At 42.1% G+C, this 27,567-nt stretch overlaps 1 protein-coding gene across 1 annotated transcript in view; it reads left to right on the forward strand.

The window, feature by feature from the left end:
* The window catches only part of rubcnl (rubicon like autophagy enhancer), a 78,128-nt gene extending 57,299 nt beyond the window's left edge, over positions 1-20,829 (forward strand). The window contains exons 14-17 of the mRNA XM_072584587.1: positions 3,119-3,180; positions 4,791-4,944; positions 10,640-10,730; positions 16,781-20,829. Of these exons, the coding sequence (XP_072440688.1) occupies positions 3,119-3,180; positions 4,791-4,944; positions 10,640-10,730; positions 16,781-16,893 (420 nt within the window). The 3' untranslated portion in view covers positions 16,894-20,829. The remainder of the gene's footprint in view (positions 1-3,118; positions 3,181-4,790; positions 4,945-10,639; positions 10,731-16,780) is intronic.
* Positions 20,830-27,567: the final 6,738 nt, after the last annotated feature.

The raw sequence follows: 27,567 nt of genomic DNA on the forward strand, positions 1-27,567 counted from the left end.
GCCACCCCCCCCCCCCGGCCCTGCTCCTCTCTAACTGGATTCTCCACTTCACAAACAGACCACTGTCAGTAAGGATAGGTGACAACACATCCTCCCTCCATGACCATCCTCAACACCAGTGTCCCACTCTGCTCCTTAAATACATGTGACTGTGGCCAAATTTCACACTAGCTCCATTTACAAGTTTGACATCACGATTGTGCAAGATCTGACCTACAATGACAACAGTATAGGAAGGAGATTGCATGCTTCACAGAATGGTGTAAAGAAAATTGCCTCATCAATATCAGCAAATCGAAGGAACTGGTCATCGACTTCAGGAAGCAGGGTGGAGGGCACGCCAGTGTCTGCATCAATGGTGCTGAGGTGGAGATGGAGTGTCAAGTTCCTGGGAATGACTATCACTAACAATCTCTCCTGGTTCACCCACGTTGACACTATGGTCAAGAAAGCACAGCAATACCTCCCCTTCCTCAGGAGACGAAGGAATTTTGACATGTCCACAAAGACTCTTACAAAGTTTTATACGCGCACCATAGAAAACATCCTATCTGAGTGCATCACAGCTTGGTATGGCAACTACAATTCCCGAGACCACAAGAGACTATGGAGAGTTGTGAACACAGCCCAGTCCATTACACAAACCAGCCTTCTATTCATTGAATCCATCTCTACTTTCTGCTGCCTCAGGAAAGCTACCAAAGACCCTTCCCAACCTGGTTATACTTTCTGCCCATCAGGCAGACAATATAAAAGTTTGTAAGGCCGTGCAAAAAGGTCAAACAGCTGCTTTCTCTGCTGTTATCAGAATGGACCTCTTAACATTTAAGGTTAATGTCTCTGCACTTTCCTGACAGCTGTGACGCTGTATGCTGTGCTGTGTTCCATTACCCTGATGCACTTGTATGGTCTGCCTGTAAAGCATATAAGGCAACACTTTCACGTGTACAGTAATAAATCAAAGGTGGCTCTAGTTGATTTATTAAACCCATTCCAACTTAACAGTTTTATTATGATCCCAGGTAATCCTGGACTGGTTCAATCCAAATGTGAAACTTGATTCAATAGACTGTAATAGTTTGTTTTTTTTTTTGCTGACTGATTACTGTGGAGGTCACTCTCACTGAACATAGTCACGAGGTTACAAGTGCTCTTCTAATGAAAGACTTCAGTTGACGAAATTAAGTGAACCTTTTTAAAAATGAACCACACAGAAGAAATATTTTACACTATACAGAAGTCCTGTTAGAAGCTGACTTATTACAACAATCACAAATTGGTTCAGCCCTTTGACTCTCAACTATAAACTTACAGATACTCGAGCCTCAGTAGATGGTCACCCTATCTCACTTTAATGTTCCTTGTTCAGTTGACATTGCTGCAGTTATCTTTGCCTTCACTTGATGTTGTCTTGAGTTAGTTTTCCAGAGACCACTGAAGAAATTATTCACCATTTGCATTTATTTTTGTAAGCATGATTTTTGTTAAATTCCTCTGAAATTGGACCACCATGCCTTACTGACCACTTAGACATGTGAGACTTCTTTTTCTTCTGCGAAATCTGTTCGGGAGACCACTCCAACTGCATTGTGGCTGGTACAGGCTTGTATGGAAGAAATCAGCATCGCTGCCTTTGATTTTATCTGTCTCTGTATCAGGGCACCTTTGTCAGGCAACAGCCCTATTCTGACCTTGTATCTAATGCACTGAACCACTCCCACCTTTTTTAAAAACCGCATTAAGATTCAAGAAACAAAATTTCAGACAATCTTTCACCAGTAACCAAACTCTAAAGTGACTAAAACTCTTTCCCTTCTGAACTCCAGGGTACTACAAATAATGCATCCACTTTAGAAACTAAATTTCCACACCAAAAAAATCATGAACTTTTATCAGTTTCTATATTTCAGATGATGATCCATCATCCCCCTTAGGAGATGAATGCTATTATTAGCACCATGACAAGTATAACAAAGTTCAATGACCACCCCCACCACCCCCTCATTATTTATTTATTTTTTTTAATGCTCTTTACTGGAGAGAATTGTTTGGTGTTCTTCTGTTTATTATCTAGTGTCCACAACTGAAGATGTGAGTCATACAGCATTGAAACAGACACTTTGGTTCGACCAGTCCATGCTATATGTAATCCCAAATTAAACTTGTCCTATTTGCCTGTTCCTGGCCCATATCCCTCCAAATCTTTCCTATTCGTATATTTATTCAAATGTCTTTTAAACATTCTAATTATGCCCACGTCCACCACTTCCTCAGGAAGTTCAATCCACATGCAAACCACTCTCTTAAAAACTATTTGCTCTTGTGTCTTTTTAAAACCTTCCTCCTCTCCCCTTAATATGCCTTGAAATCCCCCGTCCTAGGGAAAACGCCCTACCATTAGCCCTATCTATATCCCTCATGATTTTATAAACCTCCTATAAGGTTAGCTCTCAATCTCCTAACATTTCAGTGGCAGAGGAGAAAAACTTCCCTGCCTTTCTTTATACCTCAAACCTTCCATACCCAGCAAAATCCAGCTAAATTTCTTGAGCCCTCTCCAGCTTAATAACTTTCCTACAACAGAACTGGACACAGGATGGAATGGATATTCTATCCTTCTAATTACTGTCCAGAATTAGAACCAAATTGGATAATGTAGTTGGTAGTGGCCAGCAAAGTTCATTTTTAAATTCACTAAACTGTAACGTTTGACTTTCGAGTTGTTTTGGATAGTTTTATGCCTTCTTGACATGACCAAGGTACTCTGTGCTGCTGGGAAGGGTGGTCAGGTTCTGACAGGCACATTTCTTCACAGCAACTAAGTCCAGGTGATGTTGACTGACCTTCCCATGTACTTGCTGCCCACTAAGAGATGCAGGTTCTACTGAAATTTCAGTCCCCCCCACATCAACAGCCATAATAGAACCCTAAAGTGACCTGTCTCAATTGTTCACCTGCTCTAACAATGCAGCAAAGCTGCTGCTTTTTATTGTTTGGAGAGAGTAAAACAAGTTTTTGACTTGCAACATTTGCTTTATTTTTCTGTGTAGGTGGTTATCTGTATCAATAAAGGGAAATGCAATAATATAAAACTTTTTTTTAAAATTGTCCCCAACAGGAAATTCAAGAACAGTTGATACACATCAAAAAGCTGCTAAGAACCTGCAGACTGGCTGAAAGGTATCTTCCTTTTCTTTTGTAAATATGTGGTAAACTCAGTGGTTGGATACAATCCCTTTGACCACTCGCTTACCGTTTTGTGTGTGTGCGTGTATCATCAGTGGCTCAGTTGGTCTTGAGTTTGAGTGTCAAAATATCATGTGAGACTTGAGCCCAAAATCTAGCTGATACTTCCACACAGCACTGCAAAAATGATGCATTGCCAAAGATGCTGTCTTTTGGGGGCCATGATGTTAAACGGAGACCAAGTCTCTCTCCTGTTCTAACATAGGACAGGGGCTGATGGGAGGAAAGTGTGATTCCCTAGAATGCTAACCAATTTTAATGTCTCAAGTTTAAGGAGACCATTTTAATATGGTCATTATCACATTACAATTTAGCTTTGAGATCTTGCAATCTTCAAACTGATGGTGTGGTTCCCACGTTCTCGGGGAGGGAACGTCCCAAAAATAACTTCAGTGGCTGTCAGTATTTTTGAGACAGCTGATTTCAGAAAGGTTTTAATTATATCAATACATCTGACCCTGTTCTCATCTGCTCTTTTCTCACCACCCCACCCCTGGCCCGTCAAGTAGGAGTCAAAAACTGTGGTGCTGGAAAAGCACAGCTGGTCACGCAGCTTCCAAGGAGCCGGAGAGTTGATGTTGCGAGCACAAGTTCTTGTGTTCGAAACGTCAACTGTCCTGCTCCTCGGATGCTGCCTGACCTGTTTTTCCAGCACCTCTTTCTTTCTTTCTTTCTTTCTTGCCTCTGATCTCGAGCATCTGCAATCCTCACTTTCTCCCCATCAAGTTTCTCTGTAGTTATAGACATGCTCACCCGCTGCACTTCCCATCTCATTTTGGAGTCTAATGTATTCACCCCTTTTTTTTCCTCTTTCTTTTACAACTTCCTCATCTGTCCATCTCCTTTCTCCCTACCTTCTGAAAACGCTTATTTCTAAAGCTGGGTCAAGAGATTAATAGGTTTCTTTTAAATCTCAGGTGAGGGTTATAGTCCTGATTATGGTGTAAATGGAATTAAGCTACCGATCTGTCAGGATCAGTAGTGGGCAGCTCTGGTTAGCACTGCTGCCTCACAATGCCAGGGGACCTGGGTTTGAAACTGCCCAGAGTGTTCAGGGATGTGTAGGTTAGATGCATTTGTCAGGGGTAAATGTAGAGTAATCGGGTAGGGAAATGGGTGTGCTGTGGGCACTCTTCAGAGGGTCAGTGCGGACTTGTAGGGCCAAATGGCCTGTTTGCACGCTGGAGGGAATCTATGATTACCCTTGAATGCACAGGACAGGGTCGAGAGACTGAGCAGCCTGAACCATTTCCTGTCTTAAGTTCCTTGTTTCTACAGAGTCTTTTTAAAAACCAGAATCAAAGCTGACCTGTTTTGAGATTTTCCAAATTTCTAGCAGTGAGAATTCAAGCAAATTATTTGCAAAGGGTGTCACTGGAAATGATTTGCTTTACTTTTTTTTTTGTTAAAGTTTCTACATGTACAATGTGGTCCGTCTTTGTAGATGCAGTGGGTTATTCTAGGTGATTGGGTGGTTTGATGCTGCTGCTAATTGAGATGCTACATTTGGTTACATCTGGTGTCTTCCTGTCCCCATCTGGCAGAGCCATGATAGAGTTCTTTCGGATATGTTCTCACCTGACAGAGGAGCTCCACCTTTACTCGTTGAATGACCTGTTGATGGTGAAGCAAGGCCTGCTGGTTCCAGGCCTGAAAGATGCCCTCAAGAATGTCCTCGCTCACGTGGAAAGTTGTGAGGTAAAAAGCCAAACAAAGGTCTCTTTCTGAGAGGTTGATGTGGAGGTGCCAGTGTTGGACTGAGGTGGGCAAAGTCAAAAATCACACAGCACCCTGTTATAGTCCAACAGGTTTTTGAAACAGCAAGCTTTAACTCTCCCTTCTACCTCTGGCAACTAGTGAGAGGGTACATCTGCCACAGCTTTAATAGCAAAAGATCAAAGGGCCATGCAACTTGTGAATGTATTGAACAAACCTGGATGTCTATTAAGTCTGTAATCCGTTAGAGTGGAGGTGCAGGTTTTGTTTGTTTGTTTTTTAATATGTAAATCCCAGAATTTCTTTCATGTCACTGCCCCAAGATAACATCAGGTCTTATCAGAATTGAGGTGACCCCTCTGGTCAGGTAATGTATTTTATGTCTGAGGCCATGTTCCAAGTCTGGGAGAAAGTGAGGACTACGGATGCTGGAGATCAGAAACAAAATGTGCAGTGCTGGAAAAGCACAGCAGGTCAGACAGCATCCAAGGAGTAGGAGAATTGACATTTCAGGCATGAGCCCTTCATCAGGATATGTTTCAAGTTTGTTTGTGTATCATCCTGGAGTCGGTCTGGTTTTATTTCCAAAGTAGGCATTTGTAAAATGCCACATGACTATCTACAGATTAAGTGCTTTTTGAACAAAATTGAATGTACCTACAAATACATATCTATATGGTTCGATACATTTACATAAGTTGTGTGACCCTTTGATCTTTTTATTATAAATTTGTCTGATGTATTCTCACTAGTTCCCTAGCTCCGAAAGTTTGGGGTTTCAAATAAAGCTGTTGGACGATAACTAGTGTTGTGATTTGAGAATTTTAATATTGACTCTGAGGTCGACCTTAGAGACTGAGTGAGATGATGGTGTCAAACACTACTCCCAGAGATATAGAAACAATATACAGTGCAGAATTGAAACTGTATGGCAGCAACTGGGGGTAATTTGAGGGCAGATTTGTCTGAGATTTCATTATTATTTTTTTTGAAGAGGCAATCACTGTCTTTTTTTAATGTGAGGAGTTGAAGAATTATTTCTTGGACTGGGGCCTGTGACCAGTGGTATCCCATAGGAATCAGTGCCAAGTCTCTTTGTAATTTATATAAATGGTTTTAGATGAGAATATTGAATATTGGTAAATTAGTTGTATAGTAGTTTAAAAAAGGTTATCTAAGATTACAACGGGATCATGATCATTTGAGTCAATGTGCTGCAGAGTGGCAGATGGAGTTAAATTTGGATAAATGTGAGGTATTGTGTTTTGGTAAAACTAAGGGAAGGACTTTTACAATTAAAAGCAGGGCCTTGGGTAGTGTTATAGAATGGAAGGGTTCAGGTACATAATTCTTTTAAAGTTTGCATCACCCAATAGATAAGGTGGTTAAGAAGGCATTTAGCATGTTTGCTTTCATTTCTCACTCCTTTTGAGTGTAGGAGTTGATGTCCTGCTGAGTTTGGACAGGATGTTGGTGAGGCCTCTTCGGGAATACTGTCCCGTTCTGATTGCTCTGTGGAAGGATATTAAGCTGGGGAGGGTTCAGAAGAGATCTGTCAGGCTGTTGAGAGAATGGAGGGTTTGAGTTATAAAGAAATGTTGGATAGGCTGGGGTTTGTTTCACTAGAGTGTAGGAGGTTCAGGTATGACCTCCAGTTTATAAAATCTTACGGGGTATAGGTAAGGAGAATGGCACATGTCTTTTCCCCTAGATGGGGTATTTTAAAAACTGTGGGGCATATTAAGATGACAGAAAAAAGATCTTTAACTGCAAAAAAAATTGCTTTTTTTTTAGTGAACTGAATTTGAAATGGTGGATGGAGGTAGAGTTACAACATGTAAAAGACATTTGGATAGATACATGAATAGCAAAGGTTTGGTAGGAAATGGGCCAGGAACAAGCAAGTGGGACTAGTTTAGTTTGGGATTATGTTCAGTATGGACTGGTTGGGTCGAAGGGTCTGTTTTCCGTGCTGTATGTCCTAGTCACTAATCTTGCCAATGTGCTGTAGTGCACGCTTTGGTTGCTCTGATTCACTTTAAAACAGTGGCTGCATTTTGAAAGGTAATGCATTGACTGTGAGGAGACCATAGTGTGGTGTGTGTTGTTTTTTGTACAATGGGGTTTTCCATTTCCCATGGGAAAATGTCCAAATTGTGGGAATACAATATTATTTGTTAAAACTAAATTATATTAAGATTATTGCATGATTCCAGTTTAGTATCTAAAGTAGAAGCTTGAGGTTCCAATCGGCAGCTTCAAAAGATTTTGCATGATTCACAAACTAAATATATCATTTGTGCAAGGGAATATGGTTAAATTTCTTCCCATTTAATTGAAAAGTTAGTTTTCATCCTGAAAATGTTTTTGTTTTTATGTAGTAGAATGTAGCTAATATGGGTTTGCCCATACATAGAATTCCTGTTAGTTTAACATCCCAGAATCCTGTGTTTTATTGACTGCTTTAATGTGTCTTGCTTCCTGCAATTTGTTTACAAATGTCCCAACGTTTCTCTGCACTTGCTGCTACCCTTTCAAAATGGATTACTTCCGTACATTCCACCAATCTCCCGTCTCCAAGGTTCCACATTTATTCACTTTGCTTCCGGTTTTTCTCCTCTGCAAATTTTAAAACTCTGTGCCCTGTTTAGACAAGTCATTAGTATTAATCATAGAAAGTAATATTCAGGCAATGACCATCTCCAAAAAGAGAGTATCTAACTATCATTTTGACTTGCAATGACATGCCCATATTAGGTCTCCCATTATGAACATCCTAGGAGTTACCATTGACCAGAAACTGAACCTGACCAGCCATGTCTTTCCAGATGCGACGGGCAGCTCAGAAGCTTGGAATTCTGCAGCAAATAACTGACCACTTCATTTCCCAAAGCGTGTCTACCATCAAAGCACAAACTTTGATTTAGTAAGAGAATAAAAGGTTATTGGAAGAAGGCAGAAGAATAGGATTGAAATATATGAGCAATGAACAAATGGTGGAACCGACCCAATGGTCTGAATGGCCTAAATCTGCTCCTGTTTCATAGAATCTCCGCAGTGTGGAATCAATCCCTTTGGCCCAACATGTCCATACCAACCTGCTGAAGAGTAACCCACCCAGACCCATTCCCCTACCCAATTATCCAACACTTGCCCCTGACTAATGCATCTAACCTACATATCCCTGAACACTATGGACAATTTAGCATGGCCAATTCACCTAACCTGCACATCATTGGATTGTGGGAGGGAACCCATGGAGCCATTGGGAGAATGTGCAAACTCCGCGCACAGTTGCCTGGGGCTGGAATCTTCTGGTCTTCAGTCAGTAATGTGGTGAAGTACTCTCCATTTGCCTGGAGAAATGCAGCGCCAATAACACTTCACATTCAGCACACCAGCTTGACAAAGTAGCTTTGATTAGCACCCCATCCACATTCACTCCCTTCTCCATTGCACACACTGCTACAGGGCATCAGAACATCAAACTGAGACGCACTGCAGCAACTGCTAGGGGAGGTGACAGTCTAGTGGTATATTGCTAGCTTATTGATCCACAGACCCAAGTAAATTCTATCTCCCTCTGGATACTGATCTCTTATCCTTTGGCCACCACCCACCCCACAAGCAATGTGGTTGAGCCTTAATTGTTCTGTTGGTAATTGGGAATGGGCATTAAATGCTGCCTTAGCCAGGACACACTCTCACCTTGTGAAAATTTTTTTTTTTTTAACAAGGTCTCACCAAGCTCCTTTTAGATAGCACCTTCCAAAACCCATGATTGCTTCCAACTTGAAAGATGAGGGTAACAGATACATTGCAACACCACTCCATGCATGTTCCCCTCCAAGTCACTCACCATCCTGACTTGAAGCTCTATTGCTGTTCCTTCACAGTTAGTCATAGGGATGTACAGCATGGAAACAGACCCTTCAGTCCAACCTGTCTATGCTGACCAGATATCCCAACCCAGTCTTGTCCCACCTGCCAGCACCTGGCCCATATCCCTCCAAACCCTTCCTATTCATATACCCATCCAAATGCCTCTTAAATGTTGCAATTGTACCAGCCTCCACCACTTCCTCTGGCAGCTCATTCCATACACGTACCACCCTCTGCGTGAAAAAGTTGCTCCATAGGTCTCTTTTATATCTTTTTACCCCCCCCCCCCACTCCCCCAACTGCACTAAACTTATGCCTTCTAGTTCTGGGCTCCCCAATCCCAGAGAAAAGACTTTGCCTATTTACCCTATGCATGCCCCTCAATTTTGTAAACCTTTTGAGGTTACCCCTCAGCGTCCGACGCTCCAGGGAAAACAGCCCCAGCCTGTTCAGCCTCTCCCCGTAGCTCAAATCCTCCAACCCTGGCAACATCCTTGTAAATCCTTTTCTGAACCCTTTCAAGTTTCACAACATCTTTCCAATAGGAAGGAGACCAGAATAGCTTGCTGGGTCAAAATCTGTCAACTTTTTCCTCCTGTCCCTATGGGTATCCTTATATTTAAGGACTCCAAGTTCCAGAAGACCGCTCACCATCATGCTAATCATAGATGCTGGTTTAGCCAGTGACGCCTACATCCTGTGAAGGAATGTTTCAAAAACAAACCCTGCGGTGATCCATTGTTTATCTACATCTTATCTGTAAAACAGCACCTCTCCAATTACATATCCAGGCTGCTAGTATCTCATAAAGTTCAAACTTTTGCTGATGAGCCTGTTCTGTACCACTTCATCAAATGCCTTTTGGAAGTTCACATCAAATGCTTTGTTTCTTTATTCATTCACAGGATGTGGGTGTTGCTGGCTAGGTCAGCCTTTATTACCCAGAGGGTAGTTAAGAGTTAGCCCCCAATGTGGTGGGTCTGGAGTCACACATAGGCCAGACCAGGTAGCTTCCTTCCCTTTATGGGTGGCACAGTGGTTAGCACTTGCCTCACAGCGCCAGAGACCCGGGTTCAATTCCCACCTCAGGTGACTGACTGTGTGGAGTTTGCACATTCTCCCCGTGTCTGCGTGGGTTTCCTCCGGGTGCTCTGGCTTCCTCCCACAGTCCAAAAATGTGCAGGTTAGGTGAATTGGCCATGCTAAATTGCCCGTAGTGTTAGGTGAAGAGGTAAATGGGTCTGGGTGGGTTGTGCTTTGGCGGGTCAGTTTGGACTTGTTGGGCCAAAGGTCCTGTTTCCACGCTGTAAGTAATCTAATCTAATCTAAAGGAAATGAGTGAACCAGATGGGTTTTTCCAGCAATTGACAATGGATTCATGGTCACCATTAGACTCATAATTCCGGGTTGTTCGTTTTTCATTGAATTCCAGTTCTACCATCTGCAATGGCCAGAACGTTACTTGGCTCTCTGGATTAGTAGCCCAGCGATAATACCATTAGGCTATTGGCCCCCAGTGAAACCCTCATTGAAAAGCTCTCACAAGTTGGGTGAGCAATGTTTGCTGATTTACCTTTATTATTTTATGAATGATAATGAGGAAACACTGACTCCACAAAGTCTAAAGGCTAGTACATAACAAGTAGCATTGGCACAGAAATTCAGCACAAGTTTAAGATTTAGAATTTCTTGTAATTTGCCTACCATCTAGTGGCTCAGTGAGGGACTGGATTGAATTGAACATTGTTAATGGGAGGGTGCTCTCTTTTCACATGTCTTTTTTTTAAATATGTAGTTATGTCTGGCCAAGGGCTTCATCTGTGAGTTTTGCAAGAGCAGAGATATTCTCTTCCCTTTTCAGACAGACCAATGCAAACGATGTGATGGTGAGTATTAATTCAAGTAACTTTTTCTGGAAACTGACCTCACTTTCTGAAACACTTCTGTATGTACTGTCCAAATCTTGTGAAGATTTGTTTTGGTCCACTGTTCCCAGTCATAAAGGTTAATTAAACTTTTCCAGCCTCCCTTTCTGCTCATCCTCTGTAGTTCTAATCTACACCAATTGGTTAGATTTCTAACTTAACTTGTGCTGGATTGACTAATTACAATTAAAATCCTGAAAACACATTAGTTTGTATTTATGAAAATACAAGACAATACGGAGTATAGTGTTCATTTTGATCGCATCTGAAATATTAATGTTTTTTTTAAAAATTCATTCACTGGCTGGGCCAGCATTAATTACGCAGAGGGCAGTTAAGAGTTAACCACATTGCTGTGGGTTTGGAGTCCCACGTAGTCCAAACCTGCTGAGGATAGCACATTTCCCTCCCTAAAGGACATTAGTGATCCAGATGGGTTTTTCTGACGATGGATTTGTGGTCCTTATTCGACTCTTTAATTCCAGATTTTTACTGAATTAAAATTCAGCCGTTTGCTAAAATGGGATTTGGACTCTAGTCTCCAGAACATTATCGAGGTATCTGGATTAACCGATCGTTAAACACAGTGACCCTGCAATGAAATGGGCAGTACGCTGCTAAAGCATAAAAATAAGATGTGTTATGGACCAGACCTGATCCTGCAAAATATATCCTGGAGGTAGGGTCCAGGTTAACTTTGTTATTTTTATCTTATTCAAAGGTAAGTGTAAGGCAATGCATGGTGTTCCATTTATGACTTTTGATTGGTCCACTGCTAGGCTTTAAGTAAAACACACTTTATTCTTGCGCCATAGTTAAAATGCAAACAGCAAAATAATTGGCATAACTTTAATTCTACTGAAATATTTAACAAAATCTGTATGTCAACTAATCCTGAACCATTCCAATATTGTAGCATCCCATAAGGCTTTGACAAAGGCAAATTCAGCAAAATAGACTTTCTAGTCCCGGAGAAAGGAAACCAAAAATCAATTCTTGATGTTGATTGCTCCTTCAGGCAGCCAACAGTCTAATTTTAATGGTCATATCGTGACTCCTTTTACTTGCTCTTGTCAAAAATAGTCTACCTTAATCTCTCAAAGATCACTTTGTATAAGGTCATCTTTCCAGACTCTCAAATGTCTTTTTGCTGAGCGTCATGGCTGTTTTGTACGGATTCTGGATTAGTGGTGCTGGAAGAGCACAGCAGTTCAGGCAGCATCCAAGGAGCTTCGAAATCGACGTTTCGGGCAAAAGCCCTTCATCAGGAATAAAGGCAGTGAGCCTGAAGCGTGGAGAGATAAGCGAGAGGAGGGTGGGGGTGGGGAGAAAGTAGCATAGAGTACAATAGCTGAGTGGGGGAGGGGATGAAGGTGATAGGTAAAGGAGGAGAGGGTGGAGTGGATAGGTGGAAAAGGAGATAGGCAGGTCGGACAAGTCATGGGGGACAGTGCTGAGCTGGAAGTTTGGAACTAGGATGAGGTGGGGGAAAGGGGAAATGAGAAAACTGTTGAAGTCCACGTTGATGCCCTGGGGTTGAAGTGTTCCGAGGCGGAAGATGAGGCGTTCTTCCTCCAGGCGTCTGGTGGTGAGGGAGCGGCGGTGAAGGAGGCCCAGGACCTCCATGTCCTCGGCAGAGTGGGAGGGGGAGTTGAAATGTTGGGCCACGGGGCGGTGTGGTTGATTGGTGCGGGTGTCCTGGAGATGTTCCCTAAAGCGCTCTGCTAGGAGGTGCCCAGTCTCCCAATGTAGAGGAGACCACATCTGGAGCAACGGATACAATAAATGATATTAGTGGATGTGCAAGTAAAACTTTGGATGTGGAAGGCTCCTTTAGGGCCTTGGATAGAGGTGTGGGTGCAGGTTTTACAGTTCCTGCGGTGGCAGGGGAAAGTGCCAGGATTGGAGGATGGTGGTTTGTTTGGGAGCGCAGGTAGTCGCGGAGGGAACGGTCTTTGCGGAAGGCGGAAAGGGGTGGGAAGGGAAATATATCCCTGGTGGTAGGGTCTGTTTGGAGATGGCGGAAATGTCGGCGGATGATTTGGTTTATGCGAAGGTTGGTAGGGTGGAAGGTGAGCACCAGGGGCGTTCTGTCCTTGTTACGGTTGGTGGGGTCTGAGGGCGGAGGTGCGGGCTGTGGACGAGATGCGTTGGAGGGCATCTTTAACCACGTGGGAAGGGAAATTGCGGTCTCTAAAGAAGGAGGCAATCTGGTGTGTTCTGTGGTGGAACTGGTCCTCCTGGGAGCAGATCTGGAGGAGGCAGAGGAATTGGGAATATGGGATGGCATTTTTGCAAGAGGTAGGGTGGGAAGAGGTGTAATCCAGGTAGCTGTGGGAGTCGGTGGGTTTGTAAAAAATGTCAGTGTCAAGTCGGTCATTAATGGAGATGGAGAGGTCCAGGAAGGGGAGGGGGGTGTCAGAGATGGTCCAGGTAAATTTAAGGTCAGGGTGGAATGTATTGAAGTTGATGAATTGCTCAACCTCCTCGCGGGAGCACGAGGTGGCGCCAATGCAGTCATCAATGTAGCGGAGGAAGAGGTGGGGAGTGGTGCCGGTGTAATTACGGAAGATCAACTGCTCTACGTAACCAACAAAGAGACAGGCATAGCTGGGGCCCAAACGTGTGCCCATGGCTACCCCTTTGGTCTGGAGGAAGTGGGAGGATTCAAAGGAGAAATTGCTAAGGGTGAGGACCAGTTTGGCCAAACGAATGAGTGTCGGTGGAAGGGTACAGTTGGGGATGTCTGGAGAGGAAAAAACAGAGGGCTTGGAGGCCCTGGTCATGGTAGATGGAAGTGTAGAGGGATTGGATATCCATGGTGAAGATGAGGCGTTGGGGGCCAGGGAAACGGAAGTCTTGGTGGAGGGCATGGGTGGTGTCTCGAACGTATGTGGGGAGCTCCTGGACTAGGGGGGATAGGACAGTGTCGAGGTAGGTAGAGATGAGTTCAGTGGGGCAGGAGCATGCTGAGACAATGGGTCGGCCAGGGTGGTCAGGCTTGTGGATCTTGGGAAGGAGGTAGAACCGGGCAGTGTGGGGCTATGAGGTTGGAAGCTGTGGGTGGGAGATCTCCTGAGGTGATGAGGTTCTGTATGGTCTGGGAGATGATGGTTTGGTGATGGGGGGGTGGGGTCATGGTCGAGGGGGCAGTAGGAAGAGGTGTCCTCGAGTTGACGTTTGGCTTCAGTGGTGTAGAGGTCAGTGCGCCAGACTACCACTGCACCCCCTTTATCCGCTGGCTTGATGGTGAGGTTGGGATTGGAGCAGAGGGATTGGAGGGCTGTGCATTGTGAGGGTGAGAGTTTGGAGTGGGGGAGGGAGGTAGACTGGTTGAGGCGGTTAATGTCCTGGCGGCAGTTGGAAATGAAGAGGTTGAGGGCAGGTAATAGGCCAGTGCGGGGTGTCCAGGTGGATGCAATGGGCGGGAGTCCTGATTGTGAAAGTAAGTTCAGAGGCGGACGCGACGGAAGAATCGTTCGACATCACGGCATGTATTAAATTCATTGATGTGTGGACGGAGGGGGATGAAGGTGAGTCCTTTGCTGAGGACTGATCGTTCATCCTCGGGGAGGTCTGGGGGGATGGTGAAAACTCGGCAGGGCTGGGAGCTGGGATCTGATGTGGGTGTAGAGCTGGGAGTGGGGGTGGAACCTGTAACTGGAGATGGTGGGGGGAATGGGGGGTGGAGTCATGAGCAGGGGTAGTGTTCCCCTCAGGGTTCTGGGGGGTGGGGATAGTGACAGTGGGGTCTGTGGGGGGCGTGTCAGCAGAATGCAGGTGAGTGGCGCTGGTGGGGGTGGAAGTGGTGGTGACCATGGCAGTAGGGGTGGCGGAGGTCACTGAGCATGTGGCATCAGTGATGATGTGAAGGGCAGAAGTGATGTCAGGTGTGATGCATGAGGAATTGTGAGGGGTGGAAGTGGTTGTGGGAGTGGCCATGATGGGGGCGAAAGTGACATCAATCAGCGTGGGGGTGGTAGCTGCATCAGCCGCATGGCTAATGGTGGAATAGGTTCTGAGGCCAGGGGAATCTTCTGGAATGTTTGAGGAGCGTTGGTTATGGAGGTGGGTGGATAAAAGTTTGTTGTACTTAGTTTTTGATGTTTGAGATGGAATTGAAATACTGTTTGTTGAGAGTATGAATTCTCCAGAGGATGTAGTACAGAGGATGTTTTGTACAGAGTCCGGTATTTCCAAGTCTTAATTGGAATGTGACTGAGCTATGATCGGAGAACAGCATTGCACCATGCCATTACTTCGGATGTATGGTTAAGCCACATATTACAGACTTCCTAGTGTTTCCATATGAATGTAAGGCTCGAGTGACACCACAAACAGAAACTGGATGGCAATAGTTGATCGTTACCCTGAAAGTCCTTCCAATTTGCTGTTGAGTATTTTCCTCAGTGGAACTATAAATCTTTGGCCCTCTGACTCTTCAGATAGCTGAAACTTATTGCACTACTATCATTTGTCTATTATCCTTGTTTAAATTAGTCATTTTAATATCTGCTTTGGGGTTTTTCAACATTCATGTCAAGCCTATTTTTTTTTTAAATGTTTTTAAGCTTTTGGTCATTTTTTTTTGGTTTTGTCTTTTTTTTAAATTCGCCTAGTTGAGGAAAGTGTTGATACTCCAGTCCCATTACTCCTGAGGCTCCCACATAAGTTGAATCAACAACAGCACGGTGGCCAAATGGTTAGCACTGCTGCCTCAAGCACCAGGGACCTGGGTTCAATTCCACCCCCCGGTGACCATGGAGTTGCACACAGTCCTCCTGTCCGAGGCAATTTCCTGTGGGTGCTCTGGTTTCCTCCTGCAGTCCAAAGATGACCAGGTTAGGTGGATTGGCTGTGGGAAATGTGAGGTTGCAAGGATAGCATGAGAAGGTGGGTCTGGGTGGGATCCTCTTCAGACGGTCAGTGTGGACTTGATGGGCTGAATGGCTCACTTCTGCTCTGTAGGAATTCTGATAAATTCCTCAAAGACCCCAGTCTGATGTAATCAAGTTTAATAGGAAATGTCAACAATAACTGTTTACTTACTACAAATGTCAGTTGTAATGACAGGCAATCAAAATATACATAATCAATGTAAAACTGTTAGCTGCATCTATAATCCCCTTCTCGAACGTCTACGCAGACAAATGTGGATGTTACGGGTGGAGGAAAAGATACTGGGGAAATGCATTCGATTCAGTGGGATAATTCCATCCAAACTGGATTCGGTGGGGTGTTCTTTTTTAATTTTCCCTTTTTTTTTGCTTCCCAAGGCTATCTCTGATCTTCAGACTCATTTCAGTTGTTTGTGGGAGAGACAGGGCGATTGGCACGCTAATTGTAAAATCTTACAGCCATAACTTCTGTTATGGACCAGGCCAGGCCAGATCGCCTCAAAACACTTCAAGATAGTGGCCCAAACCTTGCTGGTTATTTTAAGGAGGTGTAATGCGGACATTCCAGGAGTGATGCATTTGGTCAACCCACCTGTTTTTTTAAACAAAACAATTTATTTGTAAGATTACCAAATGAAACACAAACAAAAGCAAACTGAATACTGGATAACTTATCCAAAAACCAGCAGATCATCCCAATTTAATGATGCTGTTCCAAATACTTGCAACAATCCCCAAAACGCCCCTTGACACAAGGTAAAATCAAACACAGGTTCTTACAGGATAGAAGTCTAGGAGAGAGTACCAGATTGGACCTGCTTCTTCAGGTTCAGTAGCCCTTCAAACACTACTGCTTAAGACAGACAAGAGAAAAGCTGAGCTGGGAGAACTGGCCGCTCCCCTTTTATTGTGCAAGTGGTTTTAAAATTTGAAAGCCTTCTTCCTGAGGCAGTATCTGTTAGCTATTGTCAAATTGGCCCTAAAATACTTCAACCCCAGACCTCTCTGTTTAAGTGATGGATATTAAAATTGTTAAAATTCTCCTTGTAGGTATTTGTGCTTTTTAAATTTACCTGTGAAGTAACTACTTTTTGTTTAAATTCCAAACACCAGAATGCAAAGCCTGCTTTCATAAAGAATGCTTCAAAACTGAACAATGTCCCAAGTGTATACGGATTCGCGCACGGAAAGAACTACTCCTGGCTTTCCAGCAGCCAGGAACATGAGCGATGTGCTGGGCATTACGGTGGAAATCGTCTGGGAATGGGTCAATTTTAAAAAGCATAAATGTAATGCCAGCTCCCACTTACTTTTTAGAAAAAAGGTTGAACAGAGTAATGACGTCTGGAACGTTCACTCGTTTTGTTTTTGAAGTATCTAGCAATAAGTATGAAACTACTCAGGTATTGTTGCCTCAGTGATACCATTAATAACCACTCCTTTTAGAAGTATTGGGTTTTTTTGCACTAGGGAAGGTTATTTTGTTATCAACTGAAAATAACAATTAGATTAAATGTTCATGAATCATGAGGATATTTCATGAAGTCTGAGCTATTTGCCCTTCTAATGGTTTTGTAACGTTCAGACTTGAGGCAAAATTTTTTTATATTTTTACTTTGTGTAGAAGCTTTAGAACCTTTGTTTAAAAAGTTTTTTGCATGTTGTAATGTTAAGAAAACATTTTATGCAGTGGTGTGAAGCAGACGAGTATTTATTTAAATCTCAGTTTTGGTATTCTGCCCTGCTTTTGTGAACTTTTTTTTTTGGTGGGGGGAATAACATGTAAAATTTTGATAAAATAGGAAGGTTTAAAAAAAATTGTCCTCCTTCCCACCAAAAAAAATTTAAGTATCGGAGACAAATTATCGCTGCTCAGATGACCTTTAGAATTATTGAATGCTAAAAATGTTGCCATGGTGCTAACATATTGTCCCTGTTGTGTTTAATTTTCTTCTTGTTCTCTTCAATATGGAGGTTCATGTCAGGATTCAGAAATGAAGGTTTTTTATTTGGCAATTGTTAACACCGTTAGCAAATATTACAGCACTTAAATTCTTCAGTGCTAGTTTAAAAAAAAACATATAGAATCTCTTAATTGCTGAATTGTTGCACAAACTTGTGTAAGTGAGAAACAAAGTACGTTTTTCATATCTTTAATTTATTTTTGGGCTATTTATAGAAGTTGAAATGTAACCTTTACCCCTCCTCTGAAACTTGCCATATACTCCAAAAGAATCTATTTAAATTTTTTCTTAGAAAATGAATATTGGTTCAAAATGTACTATTCCAAGTTTGTGTTCATCTTGGCAAAATTCCCAGTGGGTATGTTAATTTCTTGTCTCACTTAAAATATTGTGTGAAAGGACTGTAGTTTCAAACCTTTCACTTGTAAAAGTGCATAGGATCCTTTCACCCTCGTTCATGTGACTAAATATTGATCAGACGTTTTAAGACTTTAAAATATATTTTAAGGAAACCTATGATGTAAATGCTATAAAAAGCTACATAATTGTATTTTGCAAATCTTCTAGGATCATATGATGTCCTCATGCACTTTTTAAAATAAATTCTTGTGGACACATTGTAAATTCAAGTGAATGGATTTAACAACTGCAAGGGCCTGCCTCAAAGCATCTAAGATTTGTTTGTTTTCTCGCAGTTAAAGGGCAACATCATTTAAACCAAGTTTACCTACCACTTTTTTTTAAAAGGTGGAGATTCCTTTTAAAAATGTTACTCTGGGAATGGTCAGTGTAAAGAAAACTTAAACCTTCAACTACCAAGTCTGCCCTTTGGTGTTATTACACAAAGTCTCCTGAAATTCTGCTTTGCAAATTTTGACTACAAATATTTATGAAATTGCTTTATCCACCGTTTTAATGGGGACATTCAACTATTTTAAAATGGGCTCCCTATTTAAAAAGGCAGAATAAGGGAATTTTATTTCTACATATTAAATATTTGGAAACTAATATTTCCATGGCATGATTTCAAGGGAGTCTGCTCTATGGGTGTTGCATTAGTGACTTATGTGAAAAATATCTTGTCATTTGTGTTGCTCCCAATATTTCCAATGGCTACTGATTCCATGACTTGAGGCTTGACCTTTTGCTAGGATACAAATGATTAATCTCATTTATGTGGTGCACCCAGGAAGAAAGATGATCTAAATTTTGATTATTTCTGTACCCCAAACTGACTTCTCCCCCTTCATTCTCTCAATTGTTTAACAGAATGCAATTTTTGCTTAATCATATCAATGTGAAGATTGCACTGAGCTTCACTGCATTTCTCCAACTTGTGTTCAGTATGCATTTCCCTTAAAGATTTGGGTCACGTTTTGCTGTGCATGACATCTTCAAAACATGATCCAACAACTCACTCACTGTGCAGAACTTAAAATAGCATTTTTAGGAACTGATCTTCCCCATACTTCAGTCCAAAATAGACAGTTTAAAGCCACTGCGCTTTTATGCGTAGACCAAGTCTAGAACAAATAGAACAACTGAGGGAAGGGTCACAAGGTAAATGTTATCATCAATAAAACCGAACAGCCTGCTGTTTTGTGCCTATGGTGTGAAATAAAATCACCAGCAGGCCTCCATGAGTGGTGGCTACTGAATATAGCCTTCATTTTCTCCACTATTGTCATAAAATGAAAACTTGTAAAACAATCATCTTGCTTTGATAATCCCTTTTTAAAAATGTCTTCACCAACGTAGGGAGTATTTTCTCTTCACTTGGGAGACCAGGAACTGTGCAAGTACGTTCCACATCCGGTATCCTTGCCCCAAAACATTGTCATCTTTGTAGTCTGATTTGTGGCTAGCTGCTATCATAGTGCTTAAGGATCGGAATCCTTTCCAGTCCTGGATACTGGTTACAGTACAAAATGGAAACCCGTTATAAACCTTTTTCCCCCTCAAAATGGTATTCCTGTACTGGGAATTCAACTCACTATGGCAGCAATCATTCATAGATTGGTGAATAAATGCATAATCTTGAGCAACCGGCATATGGGACCTAATTGGCTGGTGTGCAAAATACTATTGCACAATGAAATTGCATTTCTTTCATTTTTACATGATTGCTGGCTTTAATGATTGTGGCATGTAAGGAGCACCGTGCTGGCAATGTACTATATAATGCCACAAAGCGAACTATGTCTTTGTACCTTCAGTCTTGTTTTTAAGCGCCACTGTTTTTATGGGGAGAGGAATCAAAGTAGCATTTGGACTGGAAGAAATCAATCCCTACTTTCCCAGTTGCAAACTGCAGAACAAAATGGGAATAAGATTTTAAAGCCATGCCCTTGTGGGTTATGTAATAGTTCCCATAACAAAGGGTTAAATGTGCCAGATAATTGTTCAGACAGGCACTGATCAGATTGGAGCAATATTTCCATCATACAAAGTAACTGTCTCTGGAAGAAGTGAAATTTTTTGTCTTTTGAGGGGAGTGGGGTGAAGTAAGAGGAGAAATTCAACTTGTTGGAAATTTTTGAATGATGGCATTGAATTGTATTATTGAAATATTCATTGATCCTTACGAGGATAATACCATGCTCTTCCAAATATAACAGTTCAATTCCAAGTACAATCCTTTTTTTCTTTGTTCCATGTTCTCCAATCTCAGCAGAACAATCAATAGATCAGGAAAAGGAGACCTGAAAACTCCAATATTATAAGCAGTGACCCATTTTCAGCAAACTAATCAGAAGACCGAAGGTGAAAATATGCTAAGTCATTCCCAGAGCTGCAAAGAGGATGTAATTAACCAATTGAATCAAAGGCATTCATATGTAAACTGTGTACCAATTTGAATCCCTATTGTTAGGTACCAATGATCTTAACATTTTACTCTTGCTGGTTGCATCACGTACTAAGATGTAGTACAGTTTAAGTTTAGTTCTGGCTTGAATGAAAAGTGGAAGAGTATTTTACACTGACTATTCTCCAATATCTAATGTTCTCTTTTATGCCACTTTCTGCAGGAGACTATGCATTTTAAAGAAAAATTGCAAGTATTAAATATTGTGAATAATTGTTTTGTTATAATTTGAGGCCCTGATATTTTTTTCTTGAAGAAAATAACTTTGACACATTTGTGTATAGTCTATTTGCACTTGTATTTTCAAAAATCCATTTCACACGAACATTGTGTTCCCCCTGTGTATGTGTTGTATAATAAAATAAGATTATTTCAACATGTTTGATATCAAAGCTTTGTCTGTTCACAGATGACCCATTCTTACAAAACACTGCTTATGTGACACTTGCCTATGAGTCGAATGTCACAACTTGATTGAAAAGAGTGCACTAGTAAGAGGTTCAGGGACCCTCTTGTGGTGCAGTGGTAGTATCCCTCCCCTTGAACTCAGTCCCAGGTTCAAGTTCCACCTACTCCAGAGTCTGATTAGAAAAATAGGTTTTTAAAAAAAATTAATGAGGCACACTGCTCCACAAGCCATCACAAATCTGTAAATACCCGTTTAGAGTCATAGATTTGTACAGCATGTCCAACCTATCCATGCTGACCAGATATCCCAACCCAATCTAGTCCCACCTGCCACTACCTAGCCCATATCCTCCAAACCCTTCCTATTCATATATCCATCCAAATGTCTCTTCAATGTTGCAATTGTACCAGCCTCCACCACATCCTCTGGCAGCTCATTCCATACACGTACCACCCTCTGCGTGAAAAGGTTGCCCCTTAGGTCTCTTTTATATCTTTCTCCTCTCACCCTAAACCTATGCCCTCTAGTTCTGGCCTCCCCGATCCCAGGGAAAAGACTTTGCATATCCATGTCCCTCATAATTTTGGTCACCCCTCATAATTTTGGTCACCCCTCAGCCTCTGCTCCAGGGAAAACAGCCCCAGCCTGTTCAGCCTCTCCCTATAGCTCCAACCCTGGCAACATCCTTGTAAATCTTTTCTGAACCCTTTCAAGTTTCACAACATCTTTCCGATAGGAAGAGGATGCAGAATTGCACGCAATATTCCAACAGTAGCCTAACCAATGTCCTGTACAGCCGCAACACGACCTCCCAATTCCTGTACTCCATACTCTGACCAATAAAACAAAGCATACCAAACACCGCCTTCACTTTCCTATCTATCTGCAACTCCACTTTCAAGGAGTTATGAACCTGCACTCCAAGGTCTCTTTGTTCAGCAACACTCCCTAGGACCTTACCATTAAGTGTATAAGTCCTGCTAAGATTTGCTTTTCCAAAATGCAGCATCTTCCATTTATCTGAATTAAACTCCATCTGTCACTTCTCAGCTCATTGGCCCATCTGATCAAGATCCTGCTGTAATCTGAGATGACCCTCTTCGGTGTCCACTACACCTCCAATTTTGGTGTCATCTGCAAACTTACTAACTGTACCTCTTATGCTCTCATCCAAATCATTTATGTAAATGACCAAAAAGTAGTGGACCCAGCACCGATCCTTGTGGCACTCCGCTGGTCACAGGCCTCCAGTTTGAAAAATAGCCCTCCACTACCACCCTCTGTCTTCTACCTTTGAGCCAGTTCTGTATCCAAATGGCTAGTTCTCCCTGTATTCCATGAGATCTAACCTTGCTAATCAGTCTCTCATGGGGAACCTTGTCGAATGCCTTACTAAAGTCCATATAGATCACATCTACTGCTCTGCCCCCCTCAATCCTCTGTTGTTACTTCAAAAAACTCAATCAAGTTTGAGACATGATTTCCCATGCACAAAGCCATGTTGACTATCCCGAATCAGTCCTGCCTTTCCAAATAAATGTACGTCCTGTCCCTCAGGATTCCCTCCAACAACTTGCCCACCACCGAGGTCAGGCTCACCAGTCCACCAATCACCTGGCTTGTCCTTACTGCCCTTCTTAAACAGTGGCACCACTTTTGCCAACCTCCAGTCTTCTGGCACCTCACCTGTGACTATCGAAGATGCAAATATCTCCGCAAGAGGCCCAGCAATCGCTTCCCTAGCTTCCCACCGAGTTCTTGGGTACACCTGATCAGGTCCTGGGGATTTATCCACCTTTTACCCATTTCAAGACATCAAGCACTTCCTCCTCTGTAATATTTAAAGCACAAAGATCAATTTACCTGACTTATTCAGGGCAAAAGCAGTTCATGCCAGGTTTCATCATTAGCGGAAAAAATATTTACTAATGTAAAAACACGCTAAGGATAACCAACCCACTACTAAAGGACTTGATTTCCAAGCTGCAGGTTTTGTTTTTAAGCCATCTAGCTGTAACCGTATCTTTCTTTGAGTTTACAGTCCTAAAACAGAATGCAACTCCTTGCAGGGTGAGTGAATGCAATTTCATTCTTGCAATGATGGATGTTATCACCAAGAAAACACCAATTCTGAAAGCACTTGAACTCCATCTTACTGCAATTTGTCTTGAACGATTCTCCAAGCTTGTTACTCAGGACTGAGCTCTGACCAGGAGAGCAGCATCTATTGAAACCCATTTGAAATATGTTTTGCTGTAATCATAATTTAGAATGCTAATCTGGCTGAATTTAAAAGCTGCTTAATGTTATGAACAATGTCTCCCTGCACAGTTCTACAGTTGAATATTGTTGTGAACAATCACTAAGGTTTTTTAAAGCCACAGCACAGACACAGACCCATCAGTCCATGTTGAACATGAATCCAAACTAGTCCCACTGGCCTCTGCTTGGCCCATTTCCCTCCAAACATTTCCTTTTCATGTAATTGACTAAATATCTTTTAAATGTTGTAACTGTACCCACAATCCACCACTTCTTCTGGAAGTTCATTCCACACATGAACCACATCATTTTTTAAAAAAATTGCTTCATGTCTTTTTTTTTAAATGTTTCTCCTCTCACCTTAAAAAAATATACCCCTGAGTCTTGAAAATGTTACCCTAAGGAAAAAACACCTGTCATTCACCTTATCTATACCCCTCAAAAATTTAAATCTCTAAGGTCACCTCAATCTCCTGCACTCCAATGGAAAAAGACCAGCCTTTCCTTTTGACTCAAACCTTCCATTCCTGGCAACATCCTGCTAAACCTCTTCTGAACTCTCTCCAACTTGAGTAAAGCATCACTGCTGTCGCTCTCAATAACTACTTTATCACTAGAACTACTACTGTTTCAGGTTTGGGTCTAGTATGTGTTGGAAGATCATTTTTAACTAATTTCACGCAGTGCCTGGCACTAAAAGTTTGTTCGTATGTTGGTACAAGATCCCAACCAGACACTTAGAAAAGATTGTGGATTGTGTGTGATTGTGGAGTAAACAAAGGCAAAATCCTGCTGCAAATTTGAAATAAAGACAAATATACTGAAAATATTCAGTACATCAGGCAGCATTTGTGGAGAAAATGATGTTTCAGTTCAATGACCTTTATCGCTCCCCCACTAAATGGAAGGGACAGGCCTCAAGACTACTTGGGCAGCAGAACAAAATTGTCATATGACTATCTTACAAATAATGTTCCACACCTCCGTATCCTCATTCCACCAACAGTGGGCAGTGATATTATAAAATATAGGGGGGGGTGCTTACCCTGGAAATTGACAATGTTGTAGACCCTGTGAAGTTTTGTGGCACCAGGTTAAGCATGGGTAGAGAAACAAACTGGATAAATTTAGAACTGACCCAGAACTCTAAACTGGGCCCTTGTGAAGTGGGCCATTCCACAACAAAACTATATTAGCATCATAAGAGATTTACAGCATGGAAACAGACCCTTTGGTCCAACTCATCCATGCCAATCTAATCTAGTCCCATTTGTCAGCACTTGGCCTATATCTCATTTAACTTACCCATTCAGATACCTTATAAATGGTGTAAGCTTCTACTACTTCCTATAGCAGCTCATTCCACCGTCTGCATGAAAATGTGGCCCCTTAGCTCCCTTTTAAAATTTTCCCCTCATGCCCTCTAGTTCTGGACTGCAACCCCCACCCCATCCATGCCCCTCATGATCTTATAAACCTCTATAAAATCACCCCTCAGCCTCTGACGCTACAGGAAAAACAGCCCCAGCCTAGTCGGCTTCTCCCTATAGCTCAAACCCTCCAACCCTGGCTATGTCCTCAAAAATCTTTTCTTAAACCTTTCATGTATATCTTGCTATAACATTATCAGCAGGTCAGTGTTCCAAAATGGGTTTGATGAGTCACTTAGGGTGATATTCCAACTCATAACCAGGCATACCTAAGAATTAGAGCATAAGATGGAGGTGTTCAGCCCATTAAGTCTATTCAACAATTAAATGAGTATATGGTTGATCTGATTATCTTCAACTCCAGTTTCCTGCCTTTTCCCCATAACCCTTGATCCTCTGACTGATTAGAACAGGATGGGACCATTTGCCACAGCAGATTTGCCGCCGACGATTAGCCATTGCCCTTTGACCACCGCAGACGCTTAGCCACCGGCCATTGGCCACTGCAGACAATTCGCCACCGCAAATAGAAGCATACACAATATTGGATGAACCCCATCAAGTCTTTTTGCTAAAATACAATATACCTGAGAGAATAAAATAGGGGCTATGTTGAACGTACCATCCACAAACCACGTCGATTCTGCTAAATGATATATCCAAGATTCCCTACCAAATATGATTATACGATTACTCCCTTGACTATCCAATAGTGTACACACTTCTACCAAATAAGCAGCGTTCAACATATGTATGCATGTTTGAAATGGTGAAGTCCTTGGTACCTAATCCCAGACCACAATATATCCATTGTGACTTTGAGCAGGCAGCTACCAGTGCTATGAGAGAAGGTTTTCCTGAAGTTAGAACTAGGGGCTGTTTCTTTCATTTGGCGCAAAGTATGTATAGACATACTGCTGCAGTTGGGGCAACTCATCAATACAACACCGATCCTGACTATGCTTTTTCTGGTTAAAGTTTCTAACTCATTTTTATATATAAACCAATAAAATGATATTTACTTTACCTCTTTTTAAAATCAATATGTAGTATGTAGTTGTATAAATAAAGGGGACTGAGAAGTATGAAAGAACAGGTGGGAGGGAAAACAATCAGTACAAATATATACTTTCGGTAGTGAATAGTCTCCAGAGATCAAACAACCCAAGTGGAGAAACGCTGGTGGAGAACTGGGAGTGGCTAATCATTGGCGAAGAACCTGCCGTGCCGAATCGTCACCTAGAATGAACTCTGATGAAAGGTTCTGTCTCTCCTGTTCCTCTGATGCTGCTTGACTTGCTGTGCTTTTTCTAGCTGTACACTTTATCAACTCCGACTTTCCAGCATCTGCAGTCCTCACGATCTCCAATTTGCTAAAAATCTATCTCGGCCTTCGATATATTTAAGATCACGGTACCGGCGTGGCAAGGCTACAGCACAGAATTACATGCAGATTGAACATAAAAGCACCATGATATAGTCAGATCAGAGAAATCCTACAATCAACAACAGATCAAAGCTCTGCAGGCTTGTCACATCTAGATGTGAAAAAGTGGTGGATAATTTTGTAAAAATCACAGGAGCAGAAGCTCCATGTGTGTTTGCAACTTTCAGCCATATGTGGCGAGTGGATGATTTACCTTGGCATAACCCTGCGGTCCCCTGCAGCCTCTAGCCAATTTGAGTTGCCCTGTGCAATATCAAGAAACAGCTGAGTGCTGCAAAGGCTATAAATTTTGACATCATCACTGTTGTGCTGAAGATGAGGTCTAGAAGTAGCTGTGCTACTAGCCAAGTCAATTCAGTACTGGTATGACACTGACAAATGCTGAAATTTGCCCAGATATGCCCTATCCACAAAAAGTGGAACAATCTGATCTGGACAATATTAACCCATTGACCTATTTTCAATCAGGAGCAAAGTGATGTATGTGCCATTGATACTATTATCCAATGACATTTACTCAGCAACAAATTGTGCAATCATTTCCTTGACGGGTCAAGTTTATCATAACACTTAGTGAGATCGAGAATTAATGTTGAGGACTCCTGGCTCCTCTGGAATGGATCTGATTAACAGTTTTTGACCAAACATTATCTTTACTGCTTACAGATATTACTCGATCAACTGAATATTTCTAGTATTTTCCATTCATTTATTTCAGGTTTCCAGCAATTTCTGCATTTAATTTTCTCTATATAGACACATACCTGTAGTTAGTGTACACTTTCTGTAAAATGCTTTTGCAGTTGTGTGCAGTTTGCACATTCTTCCCACGTCAGCGTGGGTTTCCTCCAGTTTCCTCCCACAGTCCAAAGATGTGCAGGTTAGTTGGACTGGCCATACTGAAATGTCCATAGTGTCCAGGGATGTGTAGGCTAGGTAGATTATCCATGGGAAACACAGGGTTACAGGGATAGGATAGCAGGATGGGTCTAGGAAGGATGCTCTTCAGAAAGTCAGTGTGGACTTGATGGGCCAACTGGCCTGCTTCTACAATTCAGGCATCTATTCTATGATTCTATATTAAGGTGTGATCATGCTTTCAATGTGAGACACGCAAAATTGTTTATAATAATGTCACTCTTCTCAATACTGTCCTAGCTAGATGCATCTGTAGAAGACAGAATGGTAAAGACAAGGTCAAATACATTTAAGTTCTGTGTTGGATCTCTTAGTACCTGCCATTGTGTTGAATGGCAGATACTTGGTCAGCTCAGTAAGTATTAGTCCTACTGAGACATTCTTGGTGATGGACATTGAACTCTTTCATCAAGTTAGCATTCTGTGCCCTTGCTGCTGTCAGTGCTTCTTCCACATGAAGTTCAGCACAGGGGGTTACAAAATTATCGGTTGCAGGAGGTAGTAGATGAGAATCAACTGAAAGTTTCCTTGCTAGTGTTCGAGCTGATGTTATGAGACTTCACAAGATCCAGAATCAACGCCAAGTCTCCAGGAGCTCCTACTT

The sequence above is a fragment of the Chiloscyllium punctatum genome, chromosome 15 (assembly GCF_047496795.1).
Source record: "Chiloscyllium punctatum isolate Juve2018m chromosome 15, sChiPun1.3, whole genome shotgun sequence".
In the NCBI taxonomy this organism is placed as follows: Eukaryota; Metazoa; Chordata; class Chondrichthyes; order Orectolobiformes; family Hemiscylliidae; genus Chiloscyllium; species Chiloscyllium punctatum.